At 37.7% G+C, this 25,480-nt stretch overlaps 1 protein-coding gene across 13 annotated transcripts in view; it reads right to left on the bottom strand.

Moving 5' to 3' along the window:
* Window positions 1-25,480, bottom strand: part of LOC107996637 (uncharacterized) — a 300,698-nt gene that overhangs the window by 111,535 nt on the left and 163,683 nt on the right. For all 13 annotated transcript variants that reach the window (XM_062071011.1, XM_062071015.1, XM_062071010.1 and 10 more), the window contains one exon: window positions 1,940-2,056. In XM_062071011.1, coding sequence (XP_061926995.1) covers window positions 1,940-2,056 — 117 coding nt within the window. The remainder of the gene's footprint in view (window positions 1-1,939; window positions 2,057-25,480) is intronic.

Genomic DNA, 25,480 nt, shown 5'->3' with positions numbered 1-25,480 from the left:
ATCATATCCTTTGAGAATCATTCGAAAATTTGAACGAAGAAGGACATACTCGAAATATAGATTATATCGAAATAATCAGAGGTTTTGGTAGAAAAATGTTTAACAGAAATTCATAAATCCTTAAATCGGTTTACGCTCTCATCCACCTTTCGTAATTAATTGAATCGCATCGTAAAATAGTTTACATTCAATTAAATATCATCCATTTTGTTAACTCGAACGAAGGGGGAGGGATATAATCAGTTGAAATATTAATCGCGTTACGAGGACGCAATTAACGATGATCGAGAAGAGAGGGGAGGAGAGGGGAGGAGGAGTTTAACGCTCGACACGATCTTCCTAACGAAAAGTAATCGCGGCTTGGAAACAGTCGACGATGGAGTAAGTCCGTTCCGTTTCGTGAGAAGGTAAATTAATTTGCATTTAAATGAAGGCACGTAAAAACGGCGGATAACGCCGCGTGAATGGTGGACAAAGGGAAAAAGACCCAATTAATTACTGCAGAGCCTTCTTTACTCAGAAAAGTATATATTCTACGGATACCTCTTCTTTGTTTCGTTCCATTTCTAACGAAAGTTATTACTTTTGACCGCGTTGAAACTACTGTATACATTTCAAAATTCAAAAAAACAAAGGAGCATTAAATAGGGGGAAAAAGATCCAATTAATTATTACAGAGAGTGAAAAGTATATTCTTAAGGATATACTCTCCGTTGCTTAATTTTCCTGTGTGCACGTTTCAAAATTTTAAGAAAAAGAAAAAAGAAATAAAACTTTGGGAAAATTTTATGAAATATCCAATTAATATTTCATAAATACTATTTGCTTCTCTCGTAACAATTTATTATTATTTCTTTTTTTGGCTGCATTTAAATTAACGTGCGCGCGTTTCAAAATTTCAAGAGAAAGAGAAATAAAATTTTAAAAAATATCCAATTAACAAAAACCAAATAAATACAACCAATCTCTTTTCCCTAACTGTATGTATCTCATAGATAGATACCATTTAATTTCCCTCCTAATTAATTAAATTATCTTACGCATATTTCAAAATTCGAGAAGAAATTTCATTGAATGCAAATTTTTCGATAGTTTCTCGCAGATTAATTATCACGAAAAAGAAAAAATATTCTTTTTTTTTTTCATCGATCACAGTTAAAAGCGAAGGGTATAAGGGTATAAGGGTAAAATTCGATACGCGAACGCTTTCGCTGTTCGTTGGACTAAGTGAAACGATGCCGGGGGTAGGAGTAATAAGAAGCACTTAGCCAAGAACGTGTTCCTATTTCGTAATGGAGCCAGAATTCTATCTCTTTCGTCGTTGTCGGCCTTCGCGTCCACGGTAATTCGCGCAACGATGTTAAATCGATTTTGTAAAGCAGCAATTCATTCCGATTGCACTCTTCCATTACAGCCCAGGGTGATTTGTAAGTAACGCGAATCGTGATTGCAACGATCTCTTCGATTCCTTCTCCATTTCCCTTCTATATTTCCAATAATCTATCTCTAGTTTATTTTTATTGTTTCCACATCGTTTTCGACTATCCTACGTATATATTCTTCGATTATTATCATTAATTATTGAAACGAACGAGCTCGATAACACGTGGAAAACAAAGTTTTTTTTTTATCGTAGATCTCTTTCAAATTGCCGATAATATCACGCGCTTGATGTTAAAATATGCAGAAGAATATAATACGGTTAATTGAATCTCCCGTTAATACGTTAGTTTAAACGCGAATTTTATCGGAATTTTAGTATCTCCTATTGGAGGTATCGTGTTGAGGAAATAAAAAGAAGGATTTATATATTTAACTTCGATATACCTTGGATTTTTTTCGAGCTTCCCATTCGAGTGGAGCGAAATAAATCGGAATAAATACGAGCGTGGTATACCTCGGTGTTTATGTAACGAATATTTAACAATATGCGACTCACTGCATGTGGAGTATCGGGACTGATTTGTCGGAGAACAGCACGACAGGTCGATCGAAGCGTTCGTTGGGGCCGCAAACTCGTCCACCTCCTTCGAGCTGCAACCAACCACCCTCGCATCTGCAATAAAAAGACGACACGTTGTTAAGTAAGCTTAATTATTCCAGTTATAAAAACGATAAAAATTTCAATTTTCTCCCTTTGATATTTTTTCCATTATCGTTTATTATTATTATTTCTCCCTCTCCTTCTCTCTCTTTTCGTTGGATAACGAGAGAGAATTTGGAGAACGAAAAAAGTGATTCGATCCCTGGTTTAAAATAATCTTAGAATCTCGATGGAAACAAGTATCGAGTTGGGAAATTTAATAGCCGCGAGATGTATCGACATGGTATTGGCAAGTTTCAAGATCAGCAGAATAGACAGTAATAGTCCTTGGGTCGTACGAGTCGATACCAATCACGTATGACCGTAGTAGTTCGATACCGATTCGTAGAATATTGAAGATCGCATTGGTTATTGGACCAAACACATTTTTGATTCGTCTCTCTTTTTCCCCATCTATATTTCCACTATAATCTCGTCGAGATTATTTTTTTATCTTAACAAAAAAGTGAATGAGAGTATTTTCTATCGAATGCAAAATATATTTCAAGAAAAAAGAAAGAAAGAAAGGAAAATATTTAAACGCTTTAAATCCTTTAAATCCTCTCCTTGCGTACTTTTACGATTTAAATGTTCGAGTTATACGATCTAGATTAGAATGTATCTTTAATTTATTTATTTTCAAATTGAGTATACTTCAAGGTTTAACAAGGTTTAATCAAAGGATAGAATCACATCCAGATACATTATTATTAGTACCATTCACTTCCCACTTTTCGCGATGGAACGACCGTAGTCGTAGGTTTGATTCGAAGGACAGAATTGCTTCTTCGATCGTGGAGCGACTTCAAAGGATTCGTTCTCCTTTCCACGAGAGGGCTGCGTTCGTGAATGGTTGTGGATTGGAACGATTACGCAATGAGCTATACGTAACGGTGATGGAATTGTGCTGATTCAATTCGAGTTGCCGTCTCCCGTAAAAGGAGACGCCCCATGTAACATGATTATTATTCGTCAGAATAGATCTATCCCGATTTGTCAATTACGAAATTCATTTTAATTTACGATCGCGAGTTTTATCGAAAATTCGTTCAGATTGCTCCAACAAATTGAAATATTTCGATTCAATTTTATTTAATTCCATGGAAGATGATTGGTCTTTTCAGTCCTCTTCGATTCCGGAATCGCTAATCTTCCGAATAGTCTTTATGAGATCAAGAGTATCTTTTTTCACGAGAAAAATATTCAAAGAACAGAAAATACAATTGATACGAAACAATAAACAATTGTAATTAGATTAGATTTTAGATCTTATATCTATTTTCGATTTATACCTAATAAATCTCTCAAAGAGCGGGACTTTGATAAAATATTGCATTTTAACATTATTTAAAATAGAAGAAATCCTCACAAGTTTTTCTTCTAGATATCTAACCAGCGATGTAAAACCATCTTCAATGAAGAGACTTTTTATTCACTTTTTAACGTTAATCTCGCAGTTATCTGACAAGGAAGAATGACCTGATTCTCCAAGTTCTCCGAGATCCAAGCAACCATGTTGAAAGGATCCATGGAAAGAGTTCGAGTTTTATCCAACTATTTACTAGAATTCGATCGTTAATTAAATGAAAAGGACAATCATTTCTATTATAACGAATTGCGGAAGATGGCATACATGATGTTCGAAATGCGAAAAGGAACGTAATCTGGTAATCACTTCCGTTTCATGGAAGAAAAAAAAAAGAAGAAAGAAAATGGCAGGCTCCTCTTATCCTCGACGAGAATTAAGATAATTATGGAAATTAATTCTTTTGAAGTCTGGCCTATAGCCACGGTTAGTTAGTCGGTGCATTGAAATGGGGAAAAAAAAAAAAAAAAGAAAAATGAAAAAAGGAAAAAAAAAAGAACGAGAATCGATTCGATGCATTTGCATGATTGGTCGTAATCCAGCAGCACGTCTTATACAATTTCTTCTTTCCCCATTATTCGAAAATGCAATTACGAGTGTTTGGATAGGACGAGCGCCGTTGGATTTCGAGCGTTCGGAAAATCGGGCAACGAATTCGAATCCGGATGGTTTCTTTAAATAACCCGAATTTCGAAAGCAAGGAATTAAAGAGGGAAGGAAGAGGGAAAGTTAGAGAACTCCCGAGTTCGAAGAAAGGATGGGAAAAGAAGAAATTGCGAGGAATGTTTGTGTACATAGTATGAGGAAGTTTCTTGATTAACGGGAACCGTACTTGATACTTATTAACCCGGAGTACCTACAAACTTGCATAAATTTTTCGAATTATTTAACGAATACTCTCGATTTTAATCATTCACTTCTACATCTTTGCACTAATCGATTAATTTTCGATCCACTTTTCGAATAATAAATAACACCAAAATTTATATTTCATACAATCATTACATTTCATCGAAACTACTTCCAACTGTATAACGAGGAATATACAAAATAAAATAATTAAATATCCGCGCAAAAATAAAGAGACAGAGAGGAAGAGCAATTTTTCTCCGCATCGATCGATAAAAGTCGCTTATCTCCGTGCAGCCTCGTAACTCTAATCAAAAGTTTTATCTAGCCGGAGGATTAGCGAGGGTGGAAAATACGCGGACGTGAGAGAGGAGGTCGGGACGGAATCGAATCCGTGGCTCGTCGATGCCGCGTGGCAATTAATTCAAAACCATACGTCCGATACAATGGTGAACTATGGGGTCACGTATCCGACCCTTGATGCGACAATGGAACCCACGCCGGTGCACACGTACACGTACGCGGTGTATCAAGATTTGAATGAGCCAGCTCAGATACACGGGATGCACCCCCTCCCCCTCCCCCAGTAAAGGTATTACCACCGGGAAACGCATCTCCGGGATTGTCTCGTTGATATGTTAATTAACGTTATTGATGCCGGTGCGGGTCGCGCAGTCGGCTTCGACCTGGGGCTGTCTATTAAATCCGGTTTAATTTCCATTCTCGGTGTCTCTCCTTCGTATAAACCATTGTTAACGGAGGGGGAGAATGGAAAAGTTTAATTGATACGTACGTAACTTTTATGAATACTTTCGTTTCATACTTGCGCGCTTTTGCTGCGTTTTTTCTTTTTTCTTTCTTTCTTTCTTTCTTTCTTTTTTTTTTGTACGTTGGCGGTTTAGCGAATAAAAGTTCAATTTGTCGTTCGTTCGTTGTCATTGAGATAAACGGGCGGGGTTGCAATCGCGGCTACGATACGTGTATTGCCTATGCATGCCTCTCGTTTAATTTTGCGTTTGATTTAAAGAGTAGGATTTATTTTTTTTTTATAAACGTTGAATAACAGTTTTCAACATCTCTCTCCTTCGCGATATTTTATAAATATCACGGCAATCGAGTTTTTTTATTTAAGATGTTGTTTACTTAGAATACAATTTTCGTTGTGTACGTTAAGGGGTTCGGGCGATTGTAATTAATGAAACGCGATCGTTTCCCGCTTTTTTATTTATCTCCGTTTCAAGTTTGCGGAACGTATTGAATTATTCCATTATCATGATTGACGGTTTCGTTTCGATTCGCGCCGCTCGTCAAGTGGATTTCCAGACGATTGGATGAGAATTATTGCCGCGGTAATTAATTAGCAAAAAATTATCGGGATGACATTCATACCGGTTTTTCGGGATGATTTAAAGGATCGCCGCCAGGAAATGCGAAATTTCGACGAAATAATAACACCGAGATTCCATATTCCTGGCTGGCCTCGTTCGATAAAAATGCACCTGCGAAATGATTAATTTTTATCTCTCACGCGATCTGTTTAACTGATGCTCGTGAACGACGAAACATTGAAAACATTGGAAAAAAGAAAAAAAAAAAAGAAATATCCTAATCTCGTCCAACTATTCGTCGTATTGTTCGTCATTTGTAATCGTTATTCGTTACAGTTGTATCTCTTTCTAGAAGGCCGTTTGCCTTTCTATCTCAAGCACATCTTGTTTGCGATTAGTTCCTCTTCTCTTCAAAATTCATCAGATTTCTCAATTCTCGACGATATATCCTCGAGATTAGCAACGAAAGTTGCCCAGGTAATCACGAAGCGATCAGCTCTATATTCTGTCTCTTATACAACGATACGTGAAAGTTGTCGAAGAATACACTTCCTTGGCGATTTTTCAAAATTTTTCGAGCTTTACTTCTGTCAGAATGTTAATTCTTGATAGCGGATAGAAAGGAGACATCTTAGTAGAAGCCGTTGGACCATTGTTAGTACAAAAGTTTACAATATCGCTAGAAAAGATAATCCTAGTAATGCGGCATTGTGTGGTGTCAAGCACAAAAGAAAGTACGGCAAAAACAGTGGAGTGCTCCGACGTGTTCGTCAGAATTCCTAATAAAAAAACTCCGTCGAAGGAAAGCCACCCCGAGACTTTTACTCGATACGAGTCCTAAATGTCCGGGATGGATGTTCTCCGAGAGAAAAAAAGGAAAAGAAAAAGAAAAAGAAAAATTCCGCAGAACCGATTCATTCCATTTTGTTTTTTCGCCACTCTTCGTTGTAAAGAACGAGTAGGCAATCGACGATTTTATCGTTGCTGCTTTTACCGATGCGCCGGAAACCATAAACGCGCGAACGGCCGCGAAATGAGAGTACATAAATAAGCGTGTTTTAAAGGACACGGTAGTGAATGTAATTACGCGGTGACCGACTACACCGGTCGGGTAATTGGGCGTTAATTGCGCGTTTCGCGAGCCATTTCGGATAGGAGACCCTTTCAAATGTTTTATCGAGGAAGGGAGAGGAAGTGGTAAAACTGGCGGAAGGGGATGCGGGGCAGGATGCTTCCGTTTTATTCCGAAGATGAGAACGCTCGCGGTGGACTACGATGACGGCGAGAACGGAAGTAATTACATTCCATTATTATCCGCGATTTCGACAATCGAATAATATTTTTTTTTCTCTTTTTACGCCATCACTTCATTATTTCGCGCTTTTTATCTATTTTTTTTTTAAAGGGAGGAGCCGGGAATTGTTTGCGTCGGGAGAGAAGGGACGTAGAAGCGGACCTCTTTTCTCTTTCGGTTTTTTCGCCTCCTTGCTATATCCTCGTTCAAGAAGTAACGATTCACTGAAATAAAAAAAAAAAAAGGGAGAAACATTCTTGCGGGTAAGGGAATAATAATGAAGGAGGAAAGAAACCGGGAATACTTAAAAGATGGCCGTTCGAGAGACCTCGTTTCAATTGACTTGCAGATCAACCGCTTTTTCGCCGTCCGTTAGTTTTCGGAAACGAAACACCTTGGGAAAAGTCAAGATTTACCGAGCTTTCTTCCTCGGTTTCTTTCTTTCTTTTTTTTTTTTAGTGCAATTGAAGATCGTTTGATGGAATAAGAATAATTATTAAAAAAGAATTTTAAAAAGTTATTTAATTATCATTAATCAAAAGTAGTCCTTCGACTTATCGTTACGCAAAATTGTAAGAAATCAAAACCAACATTTTCAAACTTAATCTTCTTGCTATTCTAGTGTTTAAGACTCCAGTATCCTTGATTACTGATAAATCTAAAAAAGTCTCAACAGCACCAAATCGGAAAAACTTTTATCTCGCTTCAAAGATTCATAATCTAACGAATGTCGAATCATGACTGAAAGTTCAAAATCATGGATTAGAATCCGTTTTTTATCCGCCAAATATTCAAAATCGCGCGATTCGAGGATAAAAATTTTCTCCCCTTTCTCCCGTCGACGTCTGTAACAAAACAGAAAAGAAATAAAGAAAGAAGGAAGGAAAGAAAGAACGGTGTAGCCAGATCCGACAAGGTATCCCCAGGAAATTGGACGCTTTTTATTTTCCACGATTCTACCAGACCCACGCTCCATGTATAGTGTCCTCTCCACCCTTCCATCTCCCCCCTTTTCCGCGTGTATACCTTTGTTTCGTTACTCCGCCACCAGCCTCGCGTTGTCGTCCATCAAACGAAGTTAACTCCACCACCGGAAAGTCCATTCGATTTCCCCGTTCGTAGACGCGACGCGTCTCGTGCGCCTCGATACCTTCGAAAGAATGCAATTTTTGTTTCGTTTGCCTCCGATTACGATCGCGCCGCGGAAAATTAAACTCGGGGGAAGGGGAGGGATGGAATTTTCGAGGGACGAATCGATATCGTCGCGCGAAATAGGGGTGGCGAATTGGAAAGAGAAACGAGGAAGAGAATGTTTGTGAAGAGATTTTTCGTACACCTTTTCAAGCCAAAACGTTATTGCTCGATGCGACAACAATAGATTCGTAATATCTCTTAACCTTTTTCGGGGACAATCGAGCGAAACATCAAAGCGGTTACTTTCGAAGCGATTGATTGTCGAATGAAATAAAATAGTGTTTCTTCTCCGTTGGAATAATAAAGACGGGATAACGAAGAAAGAAATTCTGAAAATGTATCTTCGTCGATGAACCGTAATTTTAAAGCAAAACGACCCCGCGTGAACGTATCGTACTAATTTATTTCTCCAAATTGTTTTATAAATAAGTTGCAGCGGGAAAACTGGTGTTCAATTATTTACGCGAGTTGAAAATCTAAATTCCAATTACACATATTTCGAATAATCATATCGGGGAAAAATGCATAGTCGTTAATTGAAATCAAGCGTAACAATCTGTGACAATTATTGCGCCCGCGATAATGGCGGCCATTTCTCCCGCACCTGCATTAAAAATTTCCACTGTCAGCGGTTCTCGCGCGCGGGAGGGCGAGGGGGAAAATAGCAGGTTTTTGAATTATGCAACCGAGATTTCTTGGGAATGGGTACGTCTCGCATGGCCAGCTTCCCTCGAGGATATCGCTATGCGCTTTCAAGCGAAGTTGCGAAACACTCCGCCGCAATTTGGAAGCTCTCGTCTACGCGGAGTCCCTTGTAATCGCGCTGTTGGCACAGGCACGAAACAGCCAACTCCGTGGACACTGTTCCCCGAAACGTGAGATAGAGAAACCGGAATTTCGTGTTGCTGAAAATTGCGGCCGCCATGCCGTCGACATTAACCGTGATCGACCGTTATTGTACCGAGAAATTTTCCAAATCGGATGAACACTTAAACAAGTTTAGGAAAATCAAGTCAAGTTATTTTAGGAAAAAGAAGTATATTCGAGAAGATTCGAGTATATGGAATAATAACGACGATTATGTAAATTACGGTTACAAAATATGTATGTTTTGGGATTAAAAGAAGGAGAAATGTATACAGAGACCGCGATACGTGTGATTAAATCCGTATCCTTCGAAGATTATTTTTTAATTATCCCCGAAATTTTCGTCGTGGCGAAGATCGTGCATTAAAACGAGCGATTAATTACATCAAAAGTGTTTGTACTTGAACGAAAAGAACGCGTTATTAATTCAAAACTTATTTCAAGAAATTAGGAAAGAAGACGATTTTCGAGGGAAATGACAATTCGCTCGAGGAAACGAAAACGAACCCGTAACGAGATCAGATAGAAAACACACGGATAGGGGAAACGAAATAAAGATATAATCAGCGGATCAGTGTAATTGGTCTGAAAGATGTTTCAGCTTCGCGGTGATAAACGTCTTCTCCAACCGGGAATGAAAGCTCCATTTGACAGGGATCGGTGCACGGAGAAGAGAGGGAATGGCAAAAGGATGCGGCGGAACCGCCTCTTCGAAATACCGTGCAATTTGGTTCGTCTTGTCGAGAAGCGGCTTAATCGCAGTCGAGTCTCCGAGCGGAAAACGGAGCCGGGTTGTATGCACGTTACGTTTGTGCATCCGGTGTGGTTCTGGCCGCGTGTGTACGGCTACATATAGAGGGGATGTTCGTACGTGCGGTTACACCTTACAGAGAAGACAGGTCCTGAGTGGAAAAGGACGGGAGCGGAGAAGGTTGACTCGAGTTAAAAGGTAAGCAACTGGATGTCAACTGGAAATCGCTGTATTCATCCTTTCCATTTTCTCTTTCATCCTCATCGTGAAAAGATGAAGGAGGGAGGAATCGGGGCAGAGGATCAGTTGGTATTTTACATTTCACTTCATACGGGCAAATAGTTTTGAGAGAGACGTTGTGAGAGAGAGAAGAGGCAAAGTTATACTGCAAATCAATTCAGCTTGGGCATTCGAATGGAATCGCGGCGGATTATAAATTTAAATGTAAACCGATGTGGTTGTGGAGTGACGAGAACGGTCCTCGCTTCCTACTATCATCAGTTCATCCTCTCGAAAGAAATTGCTGAGTATAGATTGCGTCAAATTCGAGAGATGGATGCCAAGATTTTCAAGTAACCAGACGTTTTGGGAGTAATTGTTGGTTTTATGAATATTTTCAGGAAAGTATTCCTGGTATTTTTTTTTTTTTGAGCGAAAGATCGATTGAAATAATTTAACGAAGGTATAAATGTACGTATGTATGCACGTACGTATGTATGAGTACACAAAGGTCATCTTTAAGCTCTTCGAATTATCTTTCGAAGTGGAGGTCGCGTGGATATTGTGGAATGGCTCTCTATAGTTGTCATTTTGAGTAATTATAATGGCGATACTTTGAAAATATTCATGATCGTGAAAAAACAGATTTTAAAGTAGAGCAAGGAGGGAAGCTTTTGAAGCTTTTCGCGATCGCTATAATGTGGAGCCGGTATAAAATATGAACAGCGAATCTCGATGAATAATAGAGCGTGCTACATCATTCTAAGCCAAGTATGACACTTTCGGATAAGCTGAAATATAAAAGTTATGCAATTTATTGTGCCATCATTCCACGACTCGGATAATTGTACGGGAAATCATATTGTGAGATATGTTATTAAACTTGTACAGATTAATCCTGCGTGATATATCCATTGAAATTAAATTAATATTTCATTCGAAATTAAGCTCTGGAGGAGAATCAGAGGCAAAAATACAGTTTCCATCCTGATAATTATAATCGGCATTATAATAAATATCTATATCGTTATAATTAATCTAGAGGTATAGATTAAATGGATATTAATGATAATTTAATTAAAATTTCACGTTCTATTAAAGGCATTCATAACATAAATATATACATATATATATAAAGATGTCTAGAAAAGTGATAACGATTTCAATCGTTTCGTTCTTTCATCGAATCTGGAATGGGCAGGAGAAATTATATATTCAAACCCGATTCGAGGCAAGCCCGAGGCAGATGTTTTATCTCTGAAACTTAAATAAGAATCGTTGCTGTTGTATAATATAACAATAAAAGTACGGGTCTTTAACCGTTTTATGAAAACACTTAGCTGATGGTGAAACTCGGCGAACTTTCATCTCCCTGTTTTTGTAAACATTTCCACCCAGACTACTTTACGATGCATTGAAAATCTTCGCGACCGGCGAATTGATTCGCGAAAAATTGACTTTTTGCAACGAAAAGTGGAAAATTTCAGACAAAACGCGTTAAATTCTCTCCTATTATAAATAGTGAAAAAAAATACATCGTGAAAATTTTTTCGATATAAAACGTGGGATTAAGATCTTTTTCATTCGATTCGAGGGACAAAAAGATTCAAGATCGGGTAAAAGTAAAACAACTGATAAAATTTCATTTTCCACGTAAAAAGATGAAAAGCGAATTTTCTCGTTTATCTCGTGGAAAGATAACAAAATAAATAAAAGGGAGCGAGGGAGGAAAAATGGTTAAAAAAATAGAGAAAAGTTGGCGAGAAGACAAGAGAAGAGATAAGATCTAACTCAAACAACGATCAGAGGAATGGAAACGAGGCAAGAATAACCTCGACGAAAGAGGAATTGCACAAATTTTTTTATAATGGAATTTTACAATGGCGCGTAATTATAAAATTTTCATTCGTACTTGGTTCCTTTATCCAGACAGATTAGATAGGTTAAAGCTCGCCAGGAATACGTCAAACTTGCACGCATGCTTTTGGCATCTGAAATCCACGTCTCGTGCCACGGCCAGTTCTCGAAAACGCTGCTCTCGCTAATATTACGGGATGACGGCTTCTGGAAATCGCGGTTGATGCTCAGACCTGTCGGACCGCGTTCGCGTAATTCGCGATAACGATGTCTGGCGAGTAACAGAACGAAGCTGTTTCGACGAATTTCGAGAGAACGGCTCGGTGGAAATGTTGGAGAGAAGTCTGCGACAGCGTTTTTTGACTTTGTATTGGCCGTATTTCCCGGCGGGCGCAGTCAGAGCCCGTTTTTCCTCACCAAGATTATCGATTTCACGGATAAGCTTTTACGAAATTGTAACCGCGTATCGTGCTTTGTGCGAGCGTTTATTTTTTTTAAAAATCGAATACTTTTATCGAAGCTTACTCCCTTTTTCCCATGTTCTTTTTTCTATTAAAGAGAAACTTGACAGATTTTTCTTCGTATTATTTGTCTCCTTTTAGCAAAATTGCAAAATAAAAAAGATATTGACTTCTTTCTTGATAAATTCATCCCCGAGAATGATAAATGAAATAAGATGAGCATCGCTTTAATTCATCGCTGTCACCGTTCCATCGTTTATGCGAAAAGAATGAAACACGGAACGATTCTTTGCACGAACGATCGGTTGATATTTTGGATGGATGAAAATGCATAAAAGAGTTTTTTTTCTTTTTTTTTTTTTTCAGAGAGAGTTCAGATTATCGGCGTTGAATTGAATAATTGGACCTCGTCCGGTTTTATTAAAACATTGCCAGCTCGATGACTGGAACCGTGTGAAATTTGTATATGCAGTCATCGGTGATTTATACGAATTATTTCGCGTTGGCAGTGAGCTCGTTACGGTAGATAGATACGAAAGGTTGTAACGGAAAATGAAAGAGAGGAGAGAGAGTGAAAGAGAGAATGAGAGAGGATGTTTGTCGCGTTCATATAGGGTGACTCGTGCGAATCTTTCTTGCGATATTATTCATTTATTTAAAAATTAGCGAAAACGTGGAATGAAATAGAAAGAAAAGTGAGAAAAATTGTTTTTTTTCTTAATAGCCTATGACGATTATTAATGGTATTAATTGTTCATGGTGATTTTTTGAAACAGTGGTGTAGAAAGGAGAAATATTACTTATTTTAACGATTTCCTACTGGGAAAATAATAGAACGAACGTGCAGAAAAATAATAGGAAAGTGTAGGAAAGTTGAGGAAAGTAATAGAGAAATGAGAACGATATTTAAGGAAGTATCTCCCCCTTATAAATACCGAGTAGCCTTCCGAAACGTCGCATCGGCGCCATTCGGTCTTTAACACGATCGTTTATGATAGTAAGCTTTCGCTGAGAATATACTGGCCCAAGGGTTCCAGGAATTTATAGATATACTATCTAACCACCATTTTTCACATCACATCTATTCATCACTGTCACGATATTATTTATCAAGAAACGAAATATCTCCCCAATGTGGTGCTTTACATAAAACTAACAAGATCCAAGTTTAAAAAAATACACTTTCCGCGCTCATCCTCTACGCAAAGCCTACCATTTTTAGCCCCTTTTCTTTTTTTAAAGATTCTATTCAATTAACTCAAGAGAGCGAAATATTACAAAATATCCTATTTCACCACGTTATCACGGTTCAAAATTCTTCGAAGAAAGGAAAAAATATCTCTTGGAATTCTTAACAAAAGCTGTCACGCCGAAAAACCGAGAAAAACCCCCTCGATTCATCGCCAGCCCGACAAATTTCCAGGCGACACACGATTCGCACCGAGCCCGGTGACAGTCCCCGGGTCACCATTTTCCATTTCCGCGCGGCGCGCTATCTCTGGCCGGCCGCTCGTCGAGGGGGAGAGACAGAGAGAGAAAGAGGCGCGGACGAGGGGATCGGCATTAACCCCGCGACGAATCATTTCCGTGAGCACCGATCCGAGTTTCTGGCCGGCGCGTATATTTCGCCCGTTACGGCCTACTAACTTCGATCAACTTACGAGGAAGGGTATGGGCTCTCGTCATTTTCCGCCGGTGCACGTATATGCCCTCTCCTGTTTTCCATATACAGCCGCCCGCTGGCTGTCCACCCGCGTTTACCGTTTATGCTGTTGTGTGCAACGCCCGGAGAGGATGTTATGGATGCGACCAGCGTGAAATCAAATTTCTAACGATCGAAACGATTCCACTCCAGCTCGCTGCGTGCCGCGCGCCCGTGCTCCATCCGTGCTCGCGTCTTCCTCCAACACCGTGAAAATCACCGGCGGCGAACCAGCTGAGTTCATCGATCCGCCGCCTCGGTTAATCCGATACGCGATACCGATGTACATGTGTGTATAATGGATGTGTGCTCGCGTGCATAGGGACGTGATCGTATTTACGATGTATGGTTGATAGTTGAGAAATTTTGGACGGTTGAAGAGGCTGAAAGCTCGATTGTTCGGCGTAAATGGTGGTATTTAAAAGGGAGGGAGGGGATTTATTTTCAGTCTTAGCTGTTTAAGTCCTAGTTTATGGATGGTTCGATCATAGAGTTAATTCGGGCCCAGTTGACTTAATTGTTTTCGACAATTGCTCGCTGCTCGTTAAATGAATGATTTCCCTGGAGTTGGTAGGTAATTTTATGCTTCGATGTGGGAGCGTTATTTGGAGAGAAGAGGTTCTTCGAACTCGAGCGTTTTATGAGGAAAGTTATCCCTGGATTTGGTTCCTGGTTTCTTAATACACTTTTAGAGGGAGTTAGCCTTTAAGAAATGCAGCTTAATCTTGGAGAAGATTTTGTTTGCTACGTAAAAGTATATGGAATTAAATACCACGGTTCGTATACCCTCCGGTATATTCGAAGCATCTTAGTGCATTCGTAATTTAATCTTTTCACGATGTTGAAAGAAGCGCAAAAAGTTATTAAAAATACTATAGTAACGAACAAGAGATATTTGTTTAATATTAAAATAAGTAAAAAATCTTTATGATAATAGAACAATAGAGAAATAAATATCAGCTTGAATGAAAAAATATTTACAAAGATTTATTACGAACAAAAGAACCCATATCCTTCGATATATCGAACGTGGTCAATTACGAACCACCTCCATCTTCCCTTCGATCCCTCTTTAAACCCCCAGAACGGAAATTAAATCCGCGCTTCCTCCTGTCCTCGAAATTAACTCTTGATTAACATCTATTTCGTCGTCGTGTGTCCGTGAAATTCAATATTGACCACATTTCATTACTGATCCCATGTTTCGTCGATGAAATTTGAAAATACGAACGCGCAATATATGTAAATGTTTCGGTGACAAGTGATAAGCGTGTCATTTTCTAGGCGACCTCGATGAAAGGATATCGCGTCGAAATGAAACTGTGCCGAGCCAAGCCAATTCTGTTTTTTTTTATGGATTTTTTTTATGGATTCGTTGCTAATTACGATCCTCGATAAATTTTTAAAATATTTGTCCGTACATTTTTTAGCCTCCAGAAAGAATATACGATCGAGTCTCCTCCCAAGAAGATCATCCGTAACATAAAATTATTTTTTACTCAAAGATTCGATCGATTTTTTGTTCTTTTGAATATTACCGCCGTGGTAGTAGACTCGATTCACATTTTCTCCAATCTAAAGATTACATCATTTTCCTTGCACAAAGAGAACTTTTAAGGGAACACTCTCCTTTAAGACACTCCCTCAATGTTTCTCATTATTATCCATTTTACAACTTCCCAATACTCTTTGTTCGGGGAAAACAAGCAACCTACTCCATATACATGGGACGGAACGCGCTACAGCTACCATTTCGATCCATTAACTAATTTATTTCCGGCGAGACAAATTTCACTCAGTCGCGAAGCGTGTAATCAGCGGTAAAGCCGGCTCCATCGCCCTTGTCCATCTGGGTCCACACGCCCACACGCCTTTCAAACCGAGGCCCTTCTCTCATTTACTCGTTCGTTGGCGCGCGAGCGCATCCGGCCTCGATGAATCCTCCAACTCGGGCGCGGCATTGTCGTAATGCGGAAAGTTCGGCAATTGGATCCCAAGTTTTCTGAAAACACCCCCGCTCGCGCACCACGCTCGCACGATTGCGCTACGCCCGAGAACGGTCAAGCCTCGGAATCGGAAACAATGATGCGGTCGGCACAATTCGCGGCACGATTTAATTGCCGCCCGATTTCGACCGGACGTTTGCTTCGCCTCCACGAATTTTCAACTTCCACGTGAAGATTACGCTTTGTAATCTTCTCTTGTGATTCGCAATTCTATCGAAAGAAGTGTGAAAAACTTGAAGATATATATCGAGTGTGTAAGTCGATCTTGATTGATATTTTTATTAATTTGTTTATAAGAATGTTTTTAGATGTAAAGATAATGTTTGCACTTTTTTTGAAAATATTATTATTATTTTTGATAACGATAAATAATTTAAATAACTTCATGATAAATAATTTAAATAATTTAAAGAAATTGATCAGTTCCGTGAAAAATGGATATGCCATTTTTATAAATTTAAAATCTTTAATTTTCGAGTGGATCGAAATAAAGATCGATAAGAATATATAATTTTGACAATTATTTCCATGAGTTTCGATCATTACGCTTTCGTATCAAGTTGATCGGACTCTATCCTTCCTTCCTTTAATTCCAGATCAAATATTTCCGAGAATTGAAAAAAATCCGTATGAAAAACTTCGCGGGCTTCGATCCATCTTTTAATTAGCTATATTTATAATACAGATTCGATGCGAAAATTCTAAATGCAAAACGAACATTATTTCTATTCGTCGTGTTCGAATTTAATTATAGATTTTAATTATCGATTTAATCATGGATTTAATTATGTCACGGAACGAGATTTGCTTTATGATTATTATTCTCTTCTGTGCGAAGATAAATCGATTCGAATGGAATATTTTTCAAGATATCCGAACGCGTGACCAGAGGAATGTCGACGACGAGGCGGTACATTGATGGACAATGAACAGGAGACAATTGATCGTGTCAAACAAATTTCTCCGGATCGATGTCGACAAGCGTCCACGCGACCCATGGAAATAATGCAGCTGTACAGATCGTGCAGAGTCGTGATTTTACGATCGAGTGCAACGGACGAAACAATGGTCCCATTATTTATTAGCTAGATTCTCCGTGCATTACGCGAGTCGAATTTGCCTGGACCGCGGGTCCAACCATCGTTCTCCACGATTTATTCCTGGTTTAGGATTCTGCCTCTAATCCCTGGACTTTTGCCTATCCTCGTTTTCGATCCCGAAATCGTATTTCGCCTATCCTATCGCCTTCCACGAATTATTAACCGTGTTCGCGTCATCTCCGAATAATAATTTCGTTTCTTTTCTGTTCGCGAATTAGAAGGGAAAAATTCGTGGATGTTAATCGCGAAAATAATATTTCCAATAGTAGTGATTAATTAAAAATATTCTCTCTTTTCGAGATCAGAGATGGAAGATTTTTAATTGAATTAAAATTGCGATTTAATACATTTGTTCTATTTTATTGATATATTTAATTCAAGTGAATCGTGTACGATTAATGTTTGTTTCGATGAATATTCTCTAGAATTTACTCGATTACTTTGTATTTATCCATTTTTTATGAATTTTTATATATATTTTTATGATGATAAATTTTATATCGTAATATCGAATGATAAATAATTTTTAATTACTAATGAAGAAATATATAAACATAATTTGGAAGACAGAAAAATTTTTCAGTTATCGGTATCTCTTTTAAATCGAACAGGAATGCGAAATTCAGGTCGCGCGTGTAATTGGCATCGCGTCGGTGTCGAGTGCTTCTTTCGTGCCGAATATTAACAGGCCGCCATGACGGGAAATCTCGCGAGTATACAGATGGAGAATTTGCTCTTCACCGAACGCCGTGAGTGGTTGAGATCGATAAACCACAGAGAAACCTTCCACGACTAACCGAACTGTACCGAAATCAATCTTTCCTTCTCTATCTCTCTTCCTTTCCATTCTGATTTACAGCGAATAAGTTACGAAATTTTTACATTTATATCAACTTTACTTTTCATTCTTCCTTGCACAAAATTTCTATTTTTAACGTTGAAAATTTCCAACATTTAAATTCTTTTCTATTTATTATATATTTTTCAACGTCTTCGTACGAAAAATGTATCTTTTGTCCGAAAAATATTTACGCTCTGTTTACGTCAAAATTTCTTTTAAACCACCACGTATCAAAAACTCGACCAGACTATAGAATTTTCTACGAATATAACAATGCTGAATATCTAACGTTTTAACGCCATTTAACTCGTCCGACATCTTTGAATGTGATGCCACCGACGCGAAGAACGACATCTATTTTTCGCGGGGCGAGAACCGTTTGATACGATGACGACATTTTGTGCGGGCGAGTTTACAACGTAGCACGTTTTCACGAAGCTAAAGCCGAGCCGGTCCGTTGCGGATTAGGTAATCTCGCCGTAAAAGTGACGTAATTTATGAAGCTACTTAAATCCTCCCCGCCTCGGTTAATACTTCTCCACAACGAGGAAATCGTTGGACCTTCGTGATGCTGCGGCGAGATGAACTCTTTGAACAGAGAATTATCGTTGCACCGCACGGCCGAGTTCACTTTTTTCGAGTACACATGAAACAAATGGCGGCTCGAAAGCTTTCATATCGGCTTGGTTGCGCTTACAAATTAAATTACAACACCGGTTTCGTGCACACTTCCACTGACTCTTTGTTCGCTTAAATTCGGGTATATTTCTATCTCGTTTCTTTATGAAATACCGAGAGATAATTTTTGAGAATTAATTTACAGATAGATAAGAAGCTGTTTCAACTAACTGACGTTCTATGCTCGTTTAAATATTATTTTTTTTGTTTTACTTCTTATATACAATGTAACTACGATTTTTTTTATAATTATATAATTATACTCAAAGAGGAAAAAATTCATGAAAAATCAGAGAGATTTCAAGATGAACGAGTAATCATAATCGTATAAAATAGAATTGTAAATATATCGAAGATTAAGATAATACTTTACAGAATTTATAACATTTATTTGAAATACGTAATAAACGAATAAATAAATGCGTATAACGAATATAATGAATGTTCCATTTCATAAATTGAGAAAGGAATGTTGGGTTAAAAGAATTATCCGGAAAGTAATTTATTACAGGTTATGTGGAAGCACCGATAAAGGCTTGCACGTGTTCGAGATATTTATACGCTTTACATTGACATTATCTTCCTCCTGTTTTGCAATTTTTACACGTATACATTTCACATTGTTAACCGAATCTAGTGAGTGGCAGCTTTATGACGATAAATGGACGTAGAATCCTAATTGTTCGCACAGATACAAATTACTTCTTGCTGAGTAATAAATAAACCGTTAAAATAAGCACTCTGCTTAAATCAGGATATCTTTGTTACTTTGAATCTCGTTCATTTTAACACTTTCTTTTTCAAGTAATGTTACAAACTAAGAAACAAAATGATAGATTGAAATAGTAAAATATAGCTTTGAGAAAATTGACGAATATAATGCTAGTTCGTTAAATCTAGATAGAAGCACATTGAGAAAAATATATGTTCGTATAATATTGTAAAAGTATCTTATTATAATATGTATAACAGTGTAAAAGTACTTACAATGAAAGAAAGTAAACGAAGCAAGCATCGGAAACATTGGTCGATACATTTTTCAAGCACACACATAACCTAAACTCGAATAACACATATTCCGCTCATATAACGTATTTTACACAACACTAAATAATACAATAAATAAGAATTCTACTAATATTCTAATAGATTTTTATACTTTGACAAAAAATATATAAGTAATTTTATCTGAATTTTTCAACAACGTTATATTTACGACACTATTACACATTGCATTTCTTCATATTTGATACGTAAATTTTCCGATTAAACAAAAAGAATATAACCTATAGCTTCATTTGCACAATTATTATTCCGTATATGTTACAGAATCATCTACGACGAGATATTTTATACTATTAAGTCCGATGTAAAAAGAAACGTTTCGACGAGCACACGAAACAGAAACGAAAACGAGTTGCACACGAAAAAGAGCTACCATTGAACGAACAACGGGCACGAATACGAATGAATTTAAGTATAATATGTTAACATTTTGCGCGGAATGTTAAAGCCGAACGAATATCGTAGACGGTTTTCGTGTTTTATCGTTTATTCCGGTTTTAACGTTTTCTTGGCGAGCTCGAAACTTGGTATTATATACACTGGCCGGAAACGATGGCGTCTCGTCCTTCTCGAAATTACCGTTATAATACGACGTAGAAAAGTGCACGGCCGCCATTAAGCGTCCATTTTGCGCGGGAAACATGTTTCGCACGCAATTTCAGTTCATACGCAGTTCGTACCTATGTACAGTGAGTGAGTGATGTCTGTGCAAATGGAATAAAATAATGTGAATAAAACGACTATATTGGATAAAATTCAAGAAGCGAGCGAATGGATCTGAATAGGGTAAGTAATTTTTAAAACAATAAATAAAATTTTTAAAATTATCTTAGGGAAATTTCTAGTTTCCTTCATAAAAGATAGTAGGATCGAATATTTTTTAAATGAATTCCGAATAGATAGAATATGAATTCTATCCTTTATATCTTAGAAATAGAATCGTAGAATTACGATTGTTGGTTGAATTGTAAGTTATTTCAATGAATTGTGACTATGTATTTCTGATTTTGATTATTGCAACAGAGCCGAAAGTGAGGTTAGGTACAGTATAAGTTACGATATAGCGAGATCGTAAAATCAGTCTAGAGTTAAAATAAACATATTTCAGAACGAGATATATGTTTCAAAATTGTATAGATATGTGTGTAGATAAAAATTTGAAATCTTAGCTAGTAGAATGAAGTTTATTTCACGAATTATAAACATTCCACTTTTACAAAAGAAAGATTTGCAAGATAGGTTAAACAGAACAATGATTTTTATAAGATAATTTAAGCTTAAGAATTAGGAATAATATTCGAAAAAGATAAAATAATTTTTTATACAATTTGAAAAATAAATAAATAATTATATTATATGAATATTTCAAGTGTGCGTATACAAAATTTATTAAGCCCAATGAAAAATAGTAGTAGGAATTAAAAGATTTTTAAACACGAATATGAGAATGATTCTTATATATCTTGATACCTAAACGCCAAAATCTCATATTCCTTCATGAGATTCAATTACGATCATCTTTCTTCATGAGAAATCAATTAAATTTCTTTATGACTATCTTTATGAATAAGAAAAGAAATCGCTTAGAAAAAAGAAAATCGCTGTTGACGGAAATTAAATAAAAATTTCTCTTATTTCAAAATTATGCAACATTTATAAGCGTCTATCAGCGTCTTTCACTTTTCGAGTTGACAATATTGAATTAACGAGAAACGAACGGGAGGGTGATTAAAAAATATGGGATCCGTGAGCAAAAGAACGGAAGCGGAAAAAAAGAGCGGATGGGAAGAAGACGATGGTACAAGATAGTGAAAGAGCCACCTCTGAGCAATTTTCATACAAATTCCCGAGCCACCGCCGGTAATCATAGCAAAATTAAGATCATCCATCACCCACGGGCCCTATTTTATTCCGTTACCTTATTTAATAGTATTCCGGTGAGCGATGTAATTTCACTCAACGCGGTTCTCGTTCGTGCACGCCTATGCAATGCGAGGAGTTGCGGGAAAAGATCGACGCTGGAGACGCCTTCGTCTCGTCGAAGTGTATGCATAGTGAGGCAAAGGGCGCGAGGAGGGTAAATATTTGAATATATCGTTCGAGTGGTCGTCTTTTCTGAAAGGGATGGAAATTCTTTTGAACTACCCTCGTATGCGCGCACGCGTTGAAATTCGAAGAAGAGTAAAAGAGACCCGTGTTTGACGTTGAGAGACGTGTTGGAAGTTGCACTTGGAAAATTAGAGATATTGACGTAAGATTTTTCGATGGATGCGTTCCTTTTTTTGATGGAATGGTTTTTCTAAAAAGAAAAAAAATGGACATATTAGTAATTGATAGAAAATGATCCGCATCAAATATAATAGATAAAGTAATTTTTTTTTCGAAAATGTATCATCAACTGCATATAGTACATGTCGATGCTCGGCCAGGCATTAAGTAGCTAACCCCTCTGTGCGATCAGACAGCAAACAGCTTTTACTTTCAGTTTCACGTCCGTAATTTAGCAACTATCAGTTGATGGAGTTTATGAAGTTTTAGGATCGTTGTAAAATAGCGGTGCCGCATCGGATCATCCTCGAACGTACACTCGTCTCCATTTTTCAAAAAGTTGACTCAAAACACTTTACTTTCGTCGATGATCTCGCTGCGGATTATCATAAATTCTGTAAAATGCATGAGACGCGTCGATATTGTCGGCAAAGTATTAACGATCTAGCGTGAGAAATATCCCAGGGATAGGATAGGCAAGGAGAACCGGTCGGTCTCGCAATTTTTCCAAGAGCCATTGCAATTTCTCAAAACGGGAACGTTCAAGGAACAGGTAAAAGGCGAACATGCGCGAGCGTAACGATATTTCTCGCTTCAAGCCGTGGCTCGCTTTCGTTAACGGGCAAACTTGGAGCTTTTATATTTTTTACAAGTTCCATTTTCGCGGCGCTTTTAGTTAAAGGAGGACACGGCCGGTGATAAATCGTTCAAGTTTGAAAAATAAAGCGGACCGCCGTGAAAGAAGGACGGCGGTAATGAACAGTCCCGTGAATGCTGAATGCCCGCAGTTTCCAGTTTTCCACTGGTGGAAAACTTCACCGACAGCTTCCACGAAATGCGCCTCGTTTTATAACCGTTTATTAAACGAACATCCATCCCATCCTCCCGCTAGTGAAAATCCCGCGAGCAAGTGAATCTCCGCTGAGGAAAAGAAAATTATCCCTAAGTAGGTAAGGAGATTGGCGCAGTGTCTCCAGATTTTCCGAGGGATCGATGAGTATCGACAGGTTAAGTGGTAATCTGTTTGCCGCGATACATCGAGGCCTTGCGGCGGTGAACGTCAGATTTAAATTATCTATGAGGGAGAAGCGCGAAAGCGTGGTATCGAAAAGCCATAATGCGAATTTCCATTCCCCTCGGGCTTATCGAGCTTTATCCGGAATTATTGCCGTTACTACAATACGCCAACGATTATTTTTACTTTTTTCTCCTCTTGCCATTCCCTTCCAACCCTTGTGCATGTACCCACCTTCTTTGTTAGGCAACGCGATTCCTCTTCCCCTCGAAACCTGCTCCGTAGAGCGTATGAATTCTCCAACGAATTACAAGCGACCTCTGCCCCCCCCCCCCTCACTCTCGTGAAAACGCCCCGGGAAAAATCAAGTATTCGATGTCGAGACTTTTAGCAAATAAACTTCTTTACGTAACAGCTTTCGAAGCTAATTCGAAAGGTACGAGTGCAGGAACATAAAAGCCGTACCAGCGTGCTGAAAATTAAAAAGAAATGTTCGATTAGAGAAATTAAATATCGAAGTGGTGGAATATTATTTCAGATATTTCCATTTTTTCATGTTTCCAAAAAAAAAAAAAAAATAATAGTAACGATATCGCTTGTAATTCATCTCGTTTCCGTAATAAATCATGAAAATTGGCCGAAAGCAATTATGAAACGCGATCGATACGAATATCGAAAAATTTACCTCGATTTAATTCGATATTTACTGCGGTAACGTCGTCGAGTCTGAAAACACTCGTTTCACTCGAGCTGTTTCCGGATGGTCCAAGCGCCTCCTCGATATCGGATAGAGAAAAGAACGAACGAGAGGGGATAGGTCTCGTCGTAAAATTGTAAGAACTTTCGCGAAGCTTTGTCGAAGGCCTCTTGCGAACTTTCGTCGCCATTCTGGCCGAGCGAGGGCTGGGAAGAACGCTTTCGGAAAACGATAATTTTTCTTTCGAGATTGTCCGGCCGGTTCTCAGGGTCGCGTTGCTCCATCTACACGCGTCGAGAGGAGTTTAAGTGTGGCGGCGATGGTCCATGTAAGAACGGAAGTATGACAAATTGAAACGACCATCGACACGAGCGATCTCAAATCATATCGGTCACTGGAAAACTTCCCTCGATTCCTTTTCTCATGATCGCCTTCGTATCCTTACATTGGCTTTAAAGGAAAATTACCTTTGCACGATTGATATTCTCCATCTTGATGATCTTTTGAATTTGAGTTATCACCAGCAGTTAACGCGAGTAAAGTGATTTGATTAGGATAATCGTGATTTAAATATTTATATTATCTTCGATAGCGCAAGATTAGGATACATCTGCTTTTCTTTTTCATCTAAAATCAATTCGATAAAGTTGAAATAAACAGCCGCACGAAATTCCTATACGATATACACGAAGATTACAATAGAATAGACGAAAGCAATATTGTACGAGTAAGTTCGTGCAACTTTGTTCTACTTTGAAGTTGAAATATTGCAAACACGTTACAAACGGTAATTCAATGAACAAAATGAAGAAACTTTCCGCTAAATGTAAATGATGGCAGCAACGTCCCACTAATTTTATACACTTTGGTTAATTTGATGTAAGTGGCCGGATTACTCTGAATAATGAAGCTTGAACAGCACACATCACGCGTCGTTGACCGCTTTTTCCCGTCAAGTGACACGTGTAACGAGAAATGGATTGTTTCTCGCGTGAAAAGAGCCCGATACAACGGATATCGCGAAACAAGATTTATCGCAATAACAATTTTCAGCCTGGTAAAACGCATTTCAAGTTGTATGCTTCGCGCACCATGTTAATTTAATTAAAAGCACAACGAAATAAAAGAACAACGAGAGCGATGAGTATGTCCAAAGTGATTAAAAAGTATTTTTGATTAATGCTGAAAGGTTGAATCAAATGTTCGCGATCGTCGTCTCATTGTTCCCTTCGATTTTATATTATTTATTACACGCAATTGTTGATGTAATCGCGTTCAATAAATATTATTGCTACGCTATTTTTTCACGATTCGAGTTTTTCTCGTTGAAATGGAACATACTTCTTTATCGTTCGAATGTTTGAAACGCAGATCATTAAACTCGACAAATTATCCAACGGTTAGCCCGAAGTGAGATGATTATTTTTTTAATAATTTCTTTCAATGATTTTTTTTTATACTTCGAGTGAATCGCGAAAAATTTACGGATGATAAAAATATTTGAGAAACAATCTTAACAAGATAAGTAAAAAAAAAAAAAAATTACGGGAAATTAATAAAAACATTGACAAAGTGAAATTAATAAAAAATACGATAAATCGACAGAATTTAATAAATCCCTTTTAAAATTAAAAATCAATATCATATTTTCACCTGCGGATACGATACAAAATTGTATCTGATATTTAAACAAGGGAAAAAAAAACCCAATAACAATATGTAGATAAACGTATATCACCGAAAACAATTCCTTTATATAATATACGAGGAATTATTTGAATCTCGTAAATATAAATCTACAAATTGAAATTTCAATTTCGCTTTGATTACGAAAACAAC

This window comes from Apis cerana, linkage group LG2 (assembly GCF_029169275.1).
Source record: "Apis cerana isolate GH-2021 linkage group LG2, AcerK_1.0, whole genome shotgun sequence".
NCBI classification, from domain to species: domain Eukaryota; kingdom Metazoa; phylum Arthropoda; class Insecta; order Hymenoptera; family Apidae; genus Apis; species Apis cerana.
The sequence above is the reverse complement of the archived record's forward strand: the minus strand, read 5'-3'. Positions and strand labels throughout refer to the sequence as shown.